Source organism: Mya arenaria, chromosome 11 (assembly GCF_026914265.1).
Source record: "Mya arenaria isolate MELC-2E11 chromosome 11, ASM2691426v1".
Lineage (NCBI taxonomy): Eukaryota > Metazoa > Mollusca > Bivalvia > Myida > Myidae > Mya > Mya arenaria.
Window position 1 is genome coordinate 2,157,727 of NC_069132.1, and position 15,226 is coordinate 2,172,952.

The 15,226-nt window shown below is 36.6% G+C and overlaps 1 protein-coding gene across 3 annotated transcripts in view; it reads left to right on the forward strand.

The window, feature by feature from the left end:
- Positions 1-13,958, forward strand: part of LOC128208848 (anaphase-promoting complex subunit 1-like) — a 33,968-nt gene extending 20,010 nt beyond the window's left edge. For all 3 annotated transcript variants that reach the window (XM_052912487.1, XM_052912489.1, XM_052912488.1), the window contains 13 exons: positions 55-209; positions 1,565-1,749; positions 2,278-2,367; positions 2,651-2,900; positions 3,122-3,171; positions 3,404-3,588; positions 6,819-7,128; positions 7,295-8,366; positions 11,054-11,134; positions 11,606-11,701; positions 12,063-12,285; positions 13,257-13,388; positions 13,612-13,958. In XM_052912487.1, the coding sequence (XP_052768447.1) occupies positions 55-209; positions 1,565-1,749; positions 2,278-2,367; positions 2,651-2,900; positions 3,122-3,171; positions 3,404-3,588; positions 6,819-7,128; positions 7,295-8,366; positions 11,054-11,134; positions 11,606-11,701; positions 12,063-12,285; positions 13,257-13,388; positions 13,612-13,706 (2,924 nt within the window). In that variant the 3' untranslated portion in view covers positions 13,707-13,958. The remainder of the gene's footprint in view (positions 1-54; positions 210-1,564; positions 1,750-2,277; positions 2,368-2,650; positions 2,901-3,121; positions 3,172-3,403; positions 3,589-6,818; positions 7,129-7,294; positions 8,367-11,053; positions 11,135-11,605; positions 11,702-12,062; positions 12,286-13,256; positions 13,389-13,611) is intronic.
- Positions 13,959-15,226: the final 1,268 nt, after the last annotated feature.

A 15,226-nucleotide genomic window follows, 5' to 3' on the forward strand; every position in this document is an offset into this window, starting at 1 on the left:
CATATATTATATAATGCGTGATGTTGTGGATGATATGAACTCTCTAATTCTCAGGACGAGAAGACATTAGCAAGCTGCTGTCCCTGCATACTCGTGAGCAAGTGGCCCCACCCCCAGGAATCTTCAAACGAAAGCCCCACCCTCCAGTCAACCCACAGGTACCAGGGACCAAGGAGGAAGATGATGGGATGGAACACCTCGATGATGAGGTCTGTTTAATAATAAAAATAATTATTTTCACTTCTGTTTTCCCTCTTGGCTTATTCATGGTAATACAGAAGTTAAATTTTCCCATTTCAGTTTATAGTACTTTAGCTATAAGCTGGTGTGTTTTGGTCATGGTTTTTGCCATAGCCTTGGTGTCATGGTTACTGTTGTCATGAAACATAATTAACATTGGCCATGATATGAAAAGCATTAAAGCAATTGAAAGGAAACATGGTACACAGGTTGTTAATGACACTACACACACTTGAAGCAAAGCCAAGAGTTGGTTTGGATCATTGCTAACGTATGCCCCTTGTTCAGCTGGAAAAAAACAAAACAGACTAGCATTTGGGATCATTCAGCAGCCGTCTTGTTTCTTTATTGGTACTTGTATCTCTGTTAGATTGGTTGGTATGGAAGAAAAATAAAATTCCCATCTTTATTAGTTATGTAGAAAAAAAGAGGCATTGTATTTTCATTCGTTTATCTTTTCACGGTTGGCGGTCCAAACCCTAAACAGTACACAAATCCATACACCTGTTTAAATGCGCATTTGTTTAAGGTGATCAATAATTTTATGATCTAGATGAATTCAGACACTAGTGCTAGCAACATCGTCCAAATTTCGTCTTGTTTTGTTGAGTGTTTTGTGTGCGCATCTTTGAGACTTCTCAGTTATGTTAACCTTCATTTAAGTAAATTCACTTAACATTTTGGAAAGGCATGTTTTGAAAAATATAAACAAAATATATTTTGGTAGCTAAGGGGTAAATGAAGCATAATAATAAATCATAAATTTATGTACATGTATTTTTAGAAGTTGGTTGACTTTTGGAGGTTTTCAACCATCAAGTTATTGTCAGATGTTTTTTTTCCACTTTTAATAAGTCCAAATTAAAAACACTACATCCTTTTCGTCAAAATTAAGCAAAACGTTTTTAGAATGGTGTATTATTTTAGAAAACAACAACACCATTTAGTGTTCATAATTGTGCCCTCCATAGCATAAATTGAAGGGCGATTTACTCTCCATAAAATTAACGATTTTCGACTTAATATAAAATGAAATTAAAATGAATTGTGAACCAAGCAAATGTTGACACTTTGACAAAGATGCTCCATACGAACATTTATTCAATTATAACAAAAACTCTCTGAGATAGTTGAGTTCGGATTTGGGCTTTCAAGAAGCCACTTTTAAAAAAGAACCTTTTTCTTGCATTACTATATATTTTCATTTTTCTTTAGGTTTAACTTTAATGTGCTAGTTTGGCAAAGATATCATTCTTAAGAGTTAAGTAGGTTTTAAATCCATATTTAAGTTTACAACACATGTTATCCCTTTTCCATTGTCTAGTACCTAAGACTGCGGTACAGCGAGGACCTGCGGGTCCAGGAGGCACGGCGTCTCATGCAGTCGTCCCGGCCAGTCGTAATTGCCCTCACCCAGAAACCGGAGATTAGTGACCATGACTTCATCGAGGAGCAAGAGCGACATCTATACTCTATCTGTACACGCACCATGGCCCTACCGACCGGCAGGTAAGCATTGGAGGGGATGCAGGGGTGGGGGGGGGGGGGTATTTGTGAGAAAAGTTGCATTGCATTATCACTTATAGATTTCTGGCATACCCTGATGATACATCTGATGTAAAATAATTTGCTTTTTCATCATTAACTGATTTACATAATTATGATCTCTCCTTGTATAAGATTATTTTTATGAATTCTTAGTAAATTAGATTAATGTTTCACAGTGTGCCTTGATCAAAGACACTTGCACTGAGCTTGTGGTTTTGTGTTCCGGGGGAAATCGGAGTACCAGGAGGAAACCCACTTGTCGGCTTGGTGACCAACTCACATGCGCCCAGGACGGAAATTGAGCCCATGTCGCTTAAATGAGAAACATGTGCGATAACCGCTGCACTAACTGAACAACCTAGTCACTTAAGAAGGCGCTTTGTGAAATAAGCAAGCTTCAGCAGATGACAGTTACACCAATGTGCTTTGTTTTTTTCTTAGTAAGCCAGTAATCATTGAACATTATCTTAAACATATTTTTGTGTTTAGGGGCATGTTCACCCTGAGGACGTACTACCCGGTCCCCACGGAGACCCTGCCGATCCCCAAACTTTGCCTCACTGGAAAGGCACCACCCAGGTGAGCAGCACTGATGGCTTTTTATTTTTAATCGAGACATTAATAAGGTTGTAAGTGTTGAATTTTTAAGAGTTATTTCTGAAACAGAAGTACCTAGGGGCAGTTAAATCAGGCTAGTCGATCGCTTTTATTACTTCATAATACTGAATTGACAAGTACTGTCTCTAAGGTTTTTGTTTTACAAAAAATTATGTTGTTAAATCTAAAATTATCAGATGCAAAGTAAAAAAAATCAACACAGTAATCACAATAATTAAAACATTTGTATACTCTCTTTTTCAAGAAACACAACAGTGGACCTGTCCCATATAGATGTGGTAGCGAACATGACGTCCTGGCCACTCTTCCACAATGGGGTTGCGGCTGGGCTCAGGATTGCTGACTTCTCTCAGCTTGACTCGTCATGGATCATGTTTAACCGGCCCCAGACCAACGATCTGACTAATGAGTATGCAGGGTTCCTGATGGCCCTGGGGCTGAACAAACACCTTGTTAAAATGCATATCCTGAATAAACACGACTACCTGAGCAAGGTATGAGTTCAGGGAATACAAATGCATGATAAAGTTTGGTATCATATGGTAGATTCTCCTAGAATCGTAAATAAAATGGGTGAAGATCCTAAAGAGCTATTACCAAAAGAAACTTACTCCAACCAATTTCACTGAACAGAAGTTTGAGAATTTAACTCATATTCACTGTATGTTTCTGTGATGATTTGTTTTCAAACTTTTTAATCAAACCATTTTTGCAGGGCCATGAAATGACAACCATTGGATTGCTACTAGGAATATCTGCTGCTATGTAAGTGATTTCTTTCTCCTAGATTTTTAGCTTGACTGGTTGATGTTTCAAAAATAATAGATATAGTGATACCGGTGGCTTTCTATGTGACCAACAACAGCCGCATTAAAAAACTTAACCCTAGGCTATAGCTAAGCTTATTAATCATAATTGTGTGTTTTGTAGCATCAGCAGAATATAAATGCATTTAAAGGAAAACTGGGGTGTAAATATTATGGAATGACTATTTCAGGAGAAGTTCCATGGACCTGGCAACATACAAGATCCTGAGTATTCACCTGCCTGCAATGTTGCCCCCAACGTCCACCGAACTGAATGTGGCCCATAATGTCCAGGTGGCAGCTATATTGGGCGTTGGCCTCCTATTTCAGGGCACAGGTCACCGGCACACTGCTGATATATTACTTGCAGAGATAGGTGAGTATCGGATATTATTATCCCTAAAGTCCCAAGTCCTAAAGTCCTGAAACTTGATAGGGTGGTTGATATTACCTGTAGATTCCTATTGTAAACTCCTTTTTTAGGTCAAGGTCACCAGATTGAACACAGTCTTAGTCATCTTTCCAAACACACATTTTATGACATTTTCATGGGGGGATATAGATTTGCCCTTGTCCATCCATGCATCCTTTTGTTCGTAAGTGTTATGCAAAACTCAAAACACCAAAACTTTTTCACCCACAGTTAAAAATCTTGATGGAATGTTTTTAGCTCCACTGGCCGAAGGCCATGGAGCTTATGTCGTCACAGATTGTCCGTCGTGAGTGCGTGCGTGCGTGCGTGCGTAAACTTTTACTTTAAACGACATCTCCTCTAAAACTGATAAGCGGATTTTGACAAAACTTCACAGGAATGTTCCTTTGGTGGTCCTTTACCAAAATTGCTCAAATGGTTCCGGTCCATTGCACAATATGGCCGCCAGAGCTAAAAATAGCAAAATCTTTAAACGACATCTCCTCTGAAACGGTTCGGCAGATTTTGATGAAACTTGACAGAAATGTTCCTTGGATGGTCCTTTATCAAATTTGCTTCAATGGTTTCGGTCCACTGCACAAGATGGCCCCCAGAGGTAAAAATAGAAAAACCTTTAAACGACTTCTCCTCAGAAACCGATGATCGTATTGCAATGAAACTTGACAGAAATGTTACTTGGGTAGTCCTTAACCAAAATAGCCCAAACAGTTCTGGTCTGCTGCACAACATGGGCACCAGAGCTATTAAAGTAAAAAAATTTTTTAAATAACTTCTCCTCAAAAATTGATGATTGTATTTCTATGAAACTTGACGAAAATGTTCGTTAGGTGGTCTTTGCTTGAACCTTTTGGCCAGTGGAGCACAGGCACTGATGTGCCTCTTGTTTAGGTAATGAAGTTTTGCACCTGGGGGTTCGTTTTGGCCTTTAAATTAGCATAAATTGGCATTCCTTGATTTGTTTTGCTCAAAACTCCAAAACTATATTACCTAGAGTCATGAAACATAGGGGAATGGAGTGATGAAGTTATACACCAGGGTTTCGTTTCCCGCTGCCCATAGTAAAGCCAGTGTTATGGCCCTCGAAATAGCAAAACAATGGCATTTGAGGATTTCTTGACTTGTGTTGCTCAAAACCCCAAAACTATATATAACAGTCATGAAACCTTAGAAGAATGTTAATGGTGTGATGAAGTATTGCACCTGACGTTTCTTTTCTGCTGCACATAATTATTATATAAAGAGTAATGGCTTTTGAGTAAGCAAAGGCAAAAACTTGTGTCGCATGTTACTTAAAAATTATTAGTCATATACTCATGAGATCTCTCAGGAAGCTATTTGATGTTGTTAAATTATAGAATTAAAAAATTTGATGCGCATTTTATTTTATGGAGTATGGAAAAATAATGGCCCTTGCTTTTGTGACAAACTTGGCATATGGGGGCATCCATGTACTATGGACCCATTTCTAGTTTTATCCTTTTTTACTATAACTAACAGCCCAAAAAAGGAAAACCCTTGTTAACACTCTTAGAGGAAACATTTTAAGCCAAAATGTCCTGGAAATTTGTCAGAAAGGTTGTTTCGTTGATTTCTAGTTCAAGTTCGAATATGGGTCATCTGGGGTAAAAAACTAGGTCACAAAGCTCGATTATGGAAAAACCTTGTTAACACTCTAAAGATAACATTTTCAGCCCAAATATCCTGGAAATTAGTCAGAAAGGTTGTTTGGTTGATTTCAAGCTCAAGTTTGAATATGGGTCATCTGGGGTCAAAAACTAGATCGCATAAACCTTGTCAACTCTCTAGAGGTTCCATTTTAAGCCCAAATATTCTGGAAAATTGTTAGAATGGTTGTTTTTTCCATAGGTTTATTTGTTAGGAAATATTATATCTCTTTATTTTCTAGAAGAGTTTCATTTTCACCCAATGATGAATTAAATAATCAGACTTTTGCATTGCACTACGTGTAGACCATTGTAATTTACAATCTTATCTTTTGCATGGTTAGTGAATATACCTTATATAAACAGGACTGTAACATGTTGTGTTGGATGGAAATTGAGACATTGATACTGTAGGCTCTTCATATAGTAGTTCTATCAAATCCTCATAGTTTATAGTAGCTATCAGGGATGCAAACAAATGGCAAAATTGACATTTGAATATTCGGTAATTCTTTCGATCGAATATTCGATTACCGAAATACGTATTTTAGAAGATGTAGTAAACTACTATTATTTTTCGTTAAAGTAATAGCCAGGGCATTTTAACCCTACTTTGTCATTGCCAGTATGCGCGGCGGACCCTGATTTTCCCCAACTGAGCCTTTGAAATTCTCCATTTTCAAGAAGAAAAAAGCAATACATTAGAAGCAGACAAACAAGGAATAATTCAATTCCACTGCTTTTTATAAACAATGTAAAATTAGATTGATTCCTAGTCAAACAGTGTTTTGCGCCAATGGAGGGTCTTTCCATAGGATGATAATTAGGGGCCAATCGTTGTAAAAACAAGACAAACAAACTTTATAAACAACATCAGTGATGAAGGCAAAATGTGTTTTATTATCTTTATTGAGCTTTTTTTCTAATATTCGAAAACCGATTTTGACATTCGAATACCAAATGTTTGATCAAATATTCAAATATTTGTTTGCATCCCTAGTAGTTATATATATTTTATTGGATGGTGCGCTGTCCATCATTCCTGTGTCTTGCTTGTGAAAATCAAATTATGCCTCTGGGGTCAAAACTCGCTATGCCATGAGGTTTTCTTTCAAAAATCTTCTTGTCTGACACTGCTAGGCCAAGACCTTTAATTATTTGTTACGAGCATCATAAAGTGGTCCTCTACCAAGGACCATGTGTTGAGTTTTGAAAACAAATATCAATATTGTCCTCCAAAGACATTGACTGACTTTTTGACCTACTTTTTTTTTTTAAGGTGCAGCAATAACATTTTGACCATGTGTACAGTTTTGAAAACAAATATCAATGCTGTGCTTGGATTACCTTTATTGTAACTTTTTGACCTTTCTTATTTTTAAAGCTACAGTTTTGAAATTTGGATCATATGTACAGCTTTGAGAACAAATATCAAGCTATATTAATTTTATCCTATGTTCAATATATGTCATAAATTATAGCCTTGGTTTACATTGATTACCATTACAGGCCGCCCCCCAGGCCCAGAGATGGAGAATTGCACAGACAGGGAGTCATACTCCTTAGCAGCAGGGCTCGCCCTGGGGCTCGTCATGTTTGGTAAGGGTCAAGAAACAATGGGAACTTCGGACCTGAGCATGGCGGACACCTTGTACCACTTCATGGTGGGTGGGCACAAGCGCCCCCTGGCAGGCCCTGCTCAGGAGAGGTACCGCACCCCCAGCTACCAGATACAGGAGGGCAACATGGTGAACGTTGATGTCACCTCTCCGGGGGCCACCCTTGCATTGGGCATGCTCTACTTTAACACCAAAAACAGGTATTGCTGAAATCAATGTTGATATTGCTGCACAGTGTAGGGAATCTGACTTGTTTATTTATGAAGAGCAATCTTGTGTTAATTTTGTATATAAACCTGCAACAGCATCTTACCATGTCAGTTTTTCAAAAGTGAAGAAAACTTATCTCATGTCGTTATATTCCAGCGCTGTTTCAGAGTGGCTGAAAGTACCGAACACCCAGTTTATGTTGGACCAGGTGAGACCTGACTTCCTCCTCCTGCGAACACTAGCACGTGGGCTGGTCATGTGGGACACTGTCCTCCCAACCATGGACTTCCTCAAGGACGCCATTCCTCAAATACTTGTCGATTTTGCTTTCCAAAAAAACAAGACACAGGAAGACGAAAATAGCATTGACTATGAGACAATGAGTCATGCGTATTGCAATGTTGTTGCTGGTGTCAGTTTGGTGATTGGTTTAAAGTTTGCAGGATCAGCCAATCAAAAGGCATTTGAGACTCTTCAGGAGTGTATGGATAGGTCTCTGAAAGTGATCTCAACCCCACACTTGATTGAACAAGCCGGGAAGACGACAGTGGAGAACTGTATGATGACTATATTGGTTTCCATGGCAATGGTTATGGCGGGAACAGGTAGTCTTGAGGTGATGAGGATGTGTCGTATGTTTAGAGGTCGAGTGGGACCCCCGTACAACCAGTATGTAACATATGGTTCTCACATGGCCATCAGCATGGCAATGGGACTACTTTTTCTAGGTGGTGGAAAGTACACCCTAAGTACAAAAGAGGAATCTATAGCAGTTATGTTGTGTGCATTCTTCCCGAAGTTTCCAACCCATAGTAATGACAATCGATACCATTTGCAGGCTTTCAGACATCTGTATGTGCTTGCTTCAGAGTTACGGACAATGTTACCAAGGGATGTGGACACTGGATATCCTTGTTATATTCCGGTGGAAATAAAATTTAAGGACACTGAATACTACAAGAATGTTTCCTATAAGACCTCAGCTCCATGCACATTGCCAGATCTGGACCTTTTGGAGGAAATTAAAATACTTGGGCCACGGTATTGGCCAATTGTGTTTAACTGTTACAAGAACTGGGACAGTTTGAAGTCCTTATTGCGACACAATGGGACACTGTACGTGAAACAGAGGGCAGGGCACCTTTCATATGTTGAGGATCCTAATGGTTATCGCAGCATGCTAGCCAAGTCCCTCACTGCTGACCACTCCGCGCAGACCTGTGTCAAGGTTTGTATGGAAGGTCCAAATAAATATTTTTGTCTGGCATTGTCAAGATATTTGAATTTTGCTAATATTTAAATAAGGAGGTTGAGTTCATAATAATTGCAAGTTTAATTTTAAATTCAAATCAAACTGTTTAGATTTAATTTTTATCATTCAATGAAAGAAAAACATTTTTAAAGTTATACTATTTTTGACAAATACCAACCAGGCAGTAAACAAATTAGCTGTATTGTACAGCTGTGACATAATTGTATTATAATGCCAGTCTGTACGAAAGTTTGTCGGACCTCGGCTCCCGCCGGTAATAAATGGCAATTACAATCACAGCTATATTGTAGGCCCGCTTGACCGGCAACAATTTTTGGGGCAAAATGATTTAATAAATATGTGTCAAACGTGTATTTTCTTAATTTTATTAACTAACCTATGTTTACTTTATCAAACCAACTTAATCAGGGCGTTTATCGACCCAAGCTCCCCGGGTTTTGACGCATTCAAAATCGTAAATGACCCGAAAATGAAGCATCATAAATTTGTAATATTAATCATTTGCAAGACATGATCAAAATGTCTTTTTATCAATTAAAGTCAAGAGCAATTAACACCTCCAATGACAACTGATTATCGATCGGTTTCCATGTTAATTAGCAGCACTCAAACTCAATGACATGATAACTCCGCCCATTATGCAAATTAACGGATACCTTCTGCTTTTTCACTTAGTACGATGGTTTAAAAAACAACAATGCTAAAATATGTTTTGTATTAGTTTTTTAAACCATGTCTATATCAGTTTAAAAAATGTATATATGTATTAGTTTTTAATAGATAATCATGTACCTTGCAATGCCATCATACGACAGATGAAAACTATAATTAAGAAGTAAGACCATGTATTTAGAAAAACACGGACAATGACACTTGAAGATCTGATTTTGACTCTTGAAAATCGGATTTTAAGAGTCATTGACCATTGGGTTCAGACCCTGTTGAAAGCCCTGACTTTCACAAAAATGTACATAAAATGTTTGGTCCTGCAAAAACTGGTCCGGTCCTGCAATGTAGACTGTATTGCAGGACCTCGTCTCCTGCAATGTGATGACTTTCGTACAGACTGTAATGCTTTGGCGGGTATTCAAACAAATGTTTTGCAGATGACTCAACTTTCTTTAACAATGATAGTAGACAATTGTTTGAAACTTTTGTAAAGACACTTGTATTATGATTGTTCAGACCTTGACATTAATAAATCTACATGTATATTATAAAACTTAAGTGTGGGAACATTAAAAAATACAAACGCACATTTTTATCAAAAGAATTATATGGCCTTCTGTCAGCGCAACTACATTAGAAATAACTAATAACAGACAATTAAACATACAAAAGAGCATACGAAACAAAATTAAAGAATTCAGAATAGTCGGAAAATAGTGACAACACAGAAAGCTCACACTTGGGGACAAAGTTAGTCATTAAAATGTTTGCAAAACTCCCAAAACTAATATACCCTCTTGCTGTACTTCCTAATCGAAGTAAACAAACTATTGATATTAACATAAAAAAGCACTGTTTTTGAGCAACAATAAACTAGATAAGATTAAAAGAAAAATATTTTTTTAAAACTAAGAATATTAAATTAGAAGATATTATATAGAACATTTTATGAGCTTACAATTGGTATGGATAAAACAAAATTTAGACCCATCTAATAATTGGATTGGAAAGTATTTTAATATGCATGTTGTTTTTTAAAAAGTATGGAAATCAGGCCTGATGGGAATGATCTTTTTTTTTAATTAAAGTTTAAAACTTAGACCAACATGATAAAAAACGAATAACACATGTGCTCCTAAAAAAATTCTTAAATGATATATTGATGTCAGGGATGACTGATCAAAAAAAATGTTTCTATACGCACAACGGTCATATAGAATAACAAATTACTAAAGCAAAATTGTCTCACCTCATAATATAAGAAATAGTATCAGAAAGGTGTAAAGTTTATTTAACACATTTACAATTAAAGAACCAATACCTGCTTCAGATTTGACAAACTTAGAATTCTGTATGACATTAATGAACAAGATTTCCTAACATAGCTAACACTTGTTAGTTCTATACCAGCCTCATTAAAAATGTATCTTAGTTAAAAAACTGTCAACCAAACACCACCAGAAAAATTAACTGATTAACTACTAAAATCTAAACTACAATAAATAGGGTAGAAAATCCGTTCGGGGACAACAAGCTTGGGAGATTGAGAATGTTTGTGCGTGTGCGCCAGGATACTTGTGTTTGTGTGTGGATTTTCAAAAATAAAAAATATAGAATTGTTATGATGCCTTATTTAGATTTGAATATATTTTTAGTTTGAACTCCATGGGGTCATCCTATGATTTTTAATTAACGATCAAACAACAAAATATCATAGATCAAGAAATCTAGTTTAATATTTAGTGAGTATTACAATTTAAATTGAAAGTTTTACTTGTTAAAACATATACACATTACCTAAACTGACCAGAAAAGCTTTTATTTTCAAAATAGAGGGTGTAACTTATCAGATATATAAATTCAAAAAAGCGATTGTTCGATACATGCATTGATAAGATGGGCCCCTTTGTCAAAAATAAAAGAGGAAAAAAAGGTATTTCAGGCATCATCATTGTTTTTTCCTATGTTTACAGCCAGATGTAATCAAGGCGTTCACATCAGATCCGAAGATCCTCGCCCTGACAAACTTCTTCTTCAAGGGCCAGGGCCAAGGGGTATGTAGTCTTTGAAGATGATCTTAAAAACATGTAGAAGTTTAAACAATTGTTTTTGTTTTATTCTTCTTTGTTGTTTTTTTAACAGATGCATTTTTTTTAGATGTTATAGAGAAATACCACAAAAAAAGTAGACTTGTCTCTTCCTAGACTAATGTTATTTTCTGACTGGGTAAAATCCACAAACCCCTCAATACCTGCAGGGTACAGGTTGAAGTTTTTCACAATTCCGTTACAAATCATATTGTATCACATTACGCATAATGCTTATGGGGTTGTATTCTATATTTTTCCCAGCACAAAAAAATATCTCAACATTTGGAAGAATACCACAGTTCAGAGTAGCCGTAGGTCTCTTCCTTATAACACCAAGGCTAAGAAATGCACATGAAAAACACTAATAAATTGTATAATTTTTTAAATTGCAAGCTATTACATGTATTATGATGAACTATTTACCTTACACAACAGGGAAGTGAGCTGCTACAGGTGCTGTCTGATGTCCTGTATGAATGTGTGACCATGGAGAAACCAGAGGCTGTCCCTACACACATACATCTTGACCAGGTTTCATTTTAAGCCAATTCATTTTGAAGTTTGATTCACTTCCTCATGTATAAGCTGGTTTAAATTATGCTTGAGTGGATTCTTGCATTGAAACCAACACTTATGTTGACTTTGAGAGGCCATGAGGTCTGAAGGCCCTGGTCTCGAACCCACAATCTCCTGGACAGACAGGGAACAGACACATACAACTACACCACCTGTATAAATCTTTAGCAATGTATGTAACTGTCATACAGTATGTACAGGAAATGGGGACTTCGATCATTCAAATTATTAAATGTTGCATACCGCATAGTGGATGTTTATTGTTATACTATGAACAGGAATCAACAGTAAATGCATTACACAGGTTTATTTCCAGATCAGCCGGAGAGCCGAATGTCAGTCCTCGTCGCTGGGAATCAGCCAGCTGAAGCTTATTTACGCCTACTACAATTTGGAGCACTCTACCACTCTGCAGGGAACCAACTCACTCTTTCACACCACCACTGAGGAAGAGTTCCAGGGAAAACAACTCCTGAAACCAGACTTCATTCTGGCTGTCACTAGCAAGCTGAAAAAAGTTTTTCAGAACTGGTTGCAAGGTATGATAATGTACAGAGAATTTATCCTAGTGGTTTTATGTCATATTCATGATCAAAAGGACGTTCCTCCGGGGTATTTTCAAATTTGAAAATGTTTAACAGTAAGTATATTGGAAGGACATTTTTATAAATATAAAAAGGTTTTATTCTATTGATTTTTTTGTCTAATTCCTTTGCAAACTGTTAATGAAAAAGGATTTAAATGTTTTAATATCATGTGTACGGTATATCTGATATAACAGTATGTTATAATGTTTTTTTTCAACACAAACTATTGGCATTTTAGTTTTATTTTAACAAAGACCCTTTGGTCAAATGATGGTACATGCATCATATCAGTATGATTATTGTAATACTACTGTTTGCAAAACATGCTTGTCAATGAAAAAAGTACAATCGCAATGCCAATTTGCACCACTGAGGCATTCAGTCTGTACCACCTCAACGGCTGCTTTGGTCAGTCAGTTTCAACATTTCTCTTGCATTTCTTTTATGTGTGGAATTGATTGACTGGCCATACATCTTGCACTTAATTCAAAATTCACTTGAGTGGTTTTGGGCGGAGCAAAAGATTCAATACTTCAAAAGCATGAAATGCTAAATTGATTTGCTAACAGTAGTATTATATCTGCATTACAAGTATTGTTCAAATAATGTAAATTGTAAAATATATGGGGTTAAAATTGCTTTACATCGTTTAAGGTTAATTTGATAACAGATTTATTGTACATGACTTAAAGATGTATCTCTTGCAGTTTTACTTGAAAAACAGCATAATTTTGTTTTACTGTCTTTAGTATTGAATTATTATTATAATAACATTGCAAGGTCCAAAAGATTGCAAACTAACAGATCTCTTAGGCTAAAGATGTCTTTAGTGATAAGAAATTCTTATTGAAAAATCCATATATTCAATTTGTTTTTGTACACAATGATAGGATGGTCCTATATTCCCTTTCTTCTTTGGGCAGGTAATGAGGGGTGCCTGTTGCGCTATCTAAAGGGGGAGAGTGTACAGGGAATGGACACTGGTCATCTAGCGGCCCTCTTGCTGTGGTATGACCTTCCCCACCCAGGGCACCTCAGCAACATCAACATAGATGGTAAGTAGAGGTTTGAATATGCTGTGCTCTGTTTTCTGACTGTTAAATCGCACAGGAGGTAGTGCATTATTTGCATCAGGTTGTGTATACATGTATGTCTAGTGTGTCTGGCAATGTATCATTTAATGGTCAATGAAACAGTAAAAACCTTTGTCTTTCAACTTTCAACACTTCTTAAGAACCTTGATCAAGAACTGTTCAAGAATACTTGTGCATGTTTCAGGCCGTCCGAGTTTGCCAGCGCTTCATGCAGCCCTACCCCAGCTTCATGCCAGCATGCTCATGGTGCTGCTCACTGCCTGGAACAGCCACTCCTGACACCAGAAATACGGGGGAGGGAAATTTGGAGCGCTGCCATAAGGGAACCATTCTAGTGTCATTTGAACTCACAGTCATGTGGGACATTTGAACAAAGTTATCTCAATGGACATTTGATGGATATGCTGACACTGTACATTAAAAGTGAAGAAATTGTAAAGATATTAAAATAAGTAATATTCTATTCAGCTGACATTATACATTTATAGAATCATGAATCTCTGTTTTGTATTGAAATAAATGTGAACAAAGTGTCTTTGTTTATTCTACATGTATATTTGATTATATATTAGGGAGTTGCGACCATCCCTCACATTCCAAAAATTGTTTACAGCTTCAAAAGTATTGTGATGGTCAGCATGGGTATGTTGGTAGGCATGGGCTGTTGTGCACCTGCATATCACATATTACTCAGGCTTACAAGAGTTATGGTCCTTGACTTAGTGAAAAACGGTTGTAAAAATCTTGTTGCATGTAGCACCAAAAGCATTTCACCTAAACACATAAAACTCACTGTTTCAGGAGTAATGGCCCTCAATATTTCTAAGTTTGACATAATTCATTCCGTCCACCCTCTAACACGGCATTTTAAAGATGTTTAAGAGCTTAATATACAGTCAGATAGATAGATTTATTAACTAGAGTTATGCACTTTATTTTTTTTTAAATGACCAAATTCTCTTGTCAACCATTCAACTTGAGCATTTGTGTTCAAATCTTTTTTACACTTATCCAACTAATTCTTTTCTGCACAAGGTTGCAATGTTCCAGGTCAGAATATCTTGAACAAAAATTGCCCAACTTCCCTTTATCCTCGCGCTTAATCAAGCATTTCTTATCTTTGGCAAATAGGGTGACAATGGTACTTGGGATAATATCTCGAGGGTTTTTACTAAACAACCAGGTCCCATTTTTTATTCCAGAGTTCTACGGTAGTCTGTCCGAACCTTACAAAATGTCATGTATATATACAACCTCATCATGCTCTTCATACGGGTTTTACAGTCCTTTTTGGTTTCAGAAAATATAAACAAATCCTCATTGAATCCTCCCTTATTATTCCCTATCGAATCTTAATTTAATAGCAATGTTCACCACCCATTTAACATATATTTCGGCTTGCCTGGGCTGGAGATTGGCCATGAAGGTACCTTGGGATTATATATGGGGTCGGTATGATCAAGGTTCCTGCTAAAAAAAAATGGAAAATGGCTTCCAATCAATAAACTGAGTTAAGAATGGTGTATATATATATATATATATATATATATATATATATATATATATATATATATATATATATATATATACTGATAAAATTTGGTGTGTAGCAAGCTATGTTGTGACATAAAGCTTGGAATTGTATTTGATATCAATGGGGTCAAACTTTACCCTCAGGTTAAGCACTGTTAAAGTCCTAAATATAAAAATATGGCCTTCCAAGTTCATACAATGATGCACAACAAAATACATGTACGTTAACAGTATGAATCTGACCGGTAAAGAAGTGGAATAACATT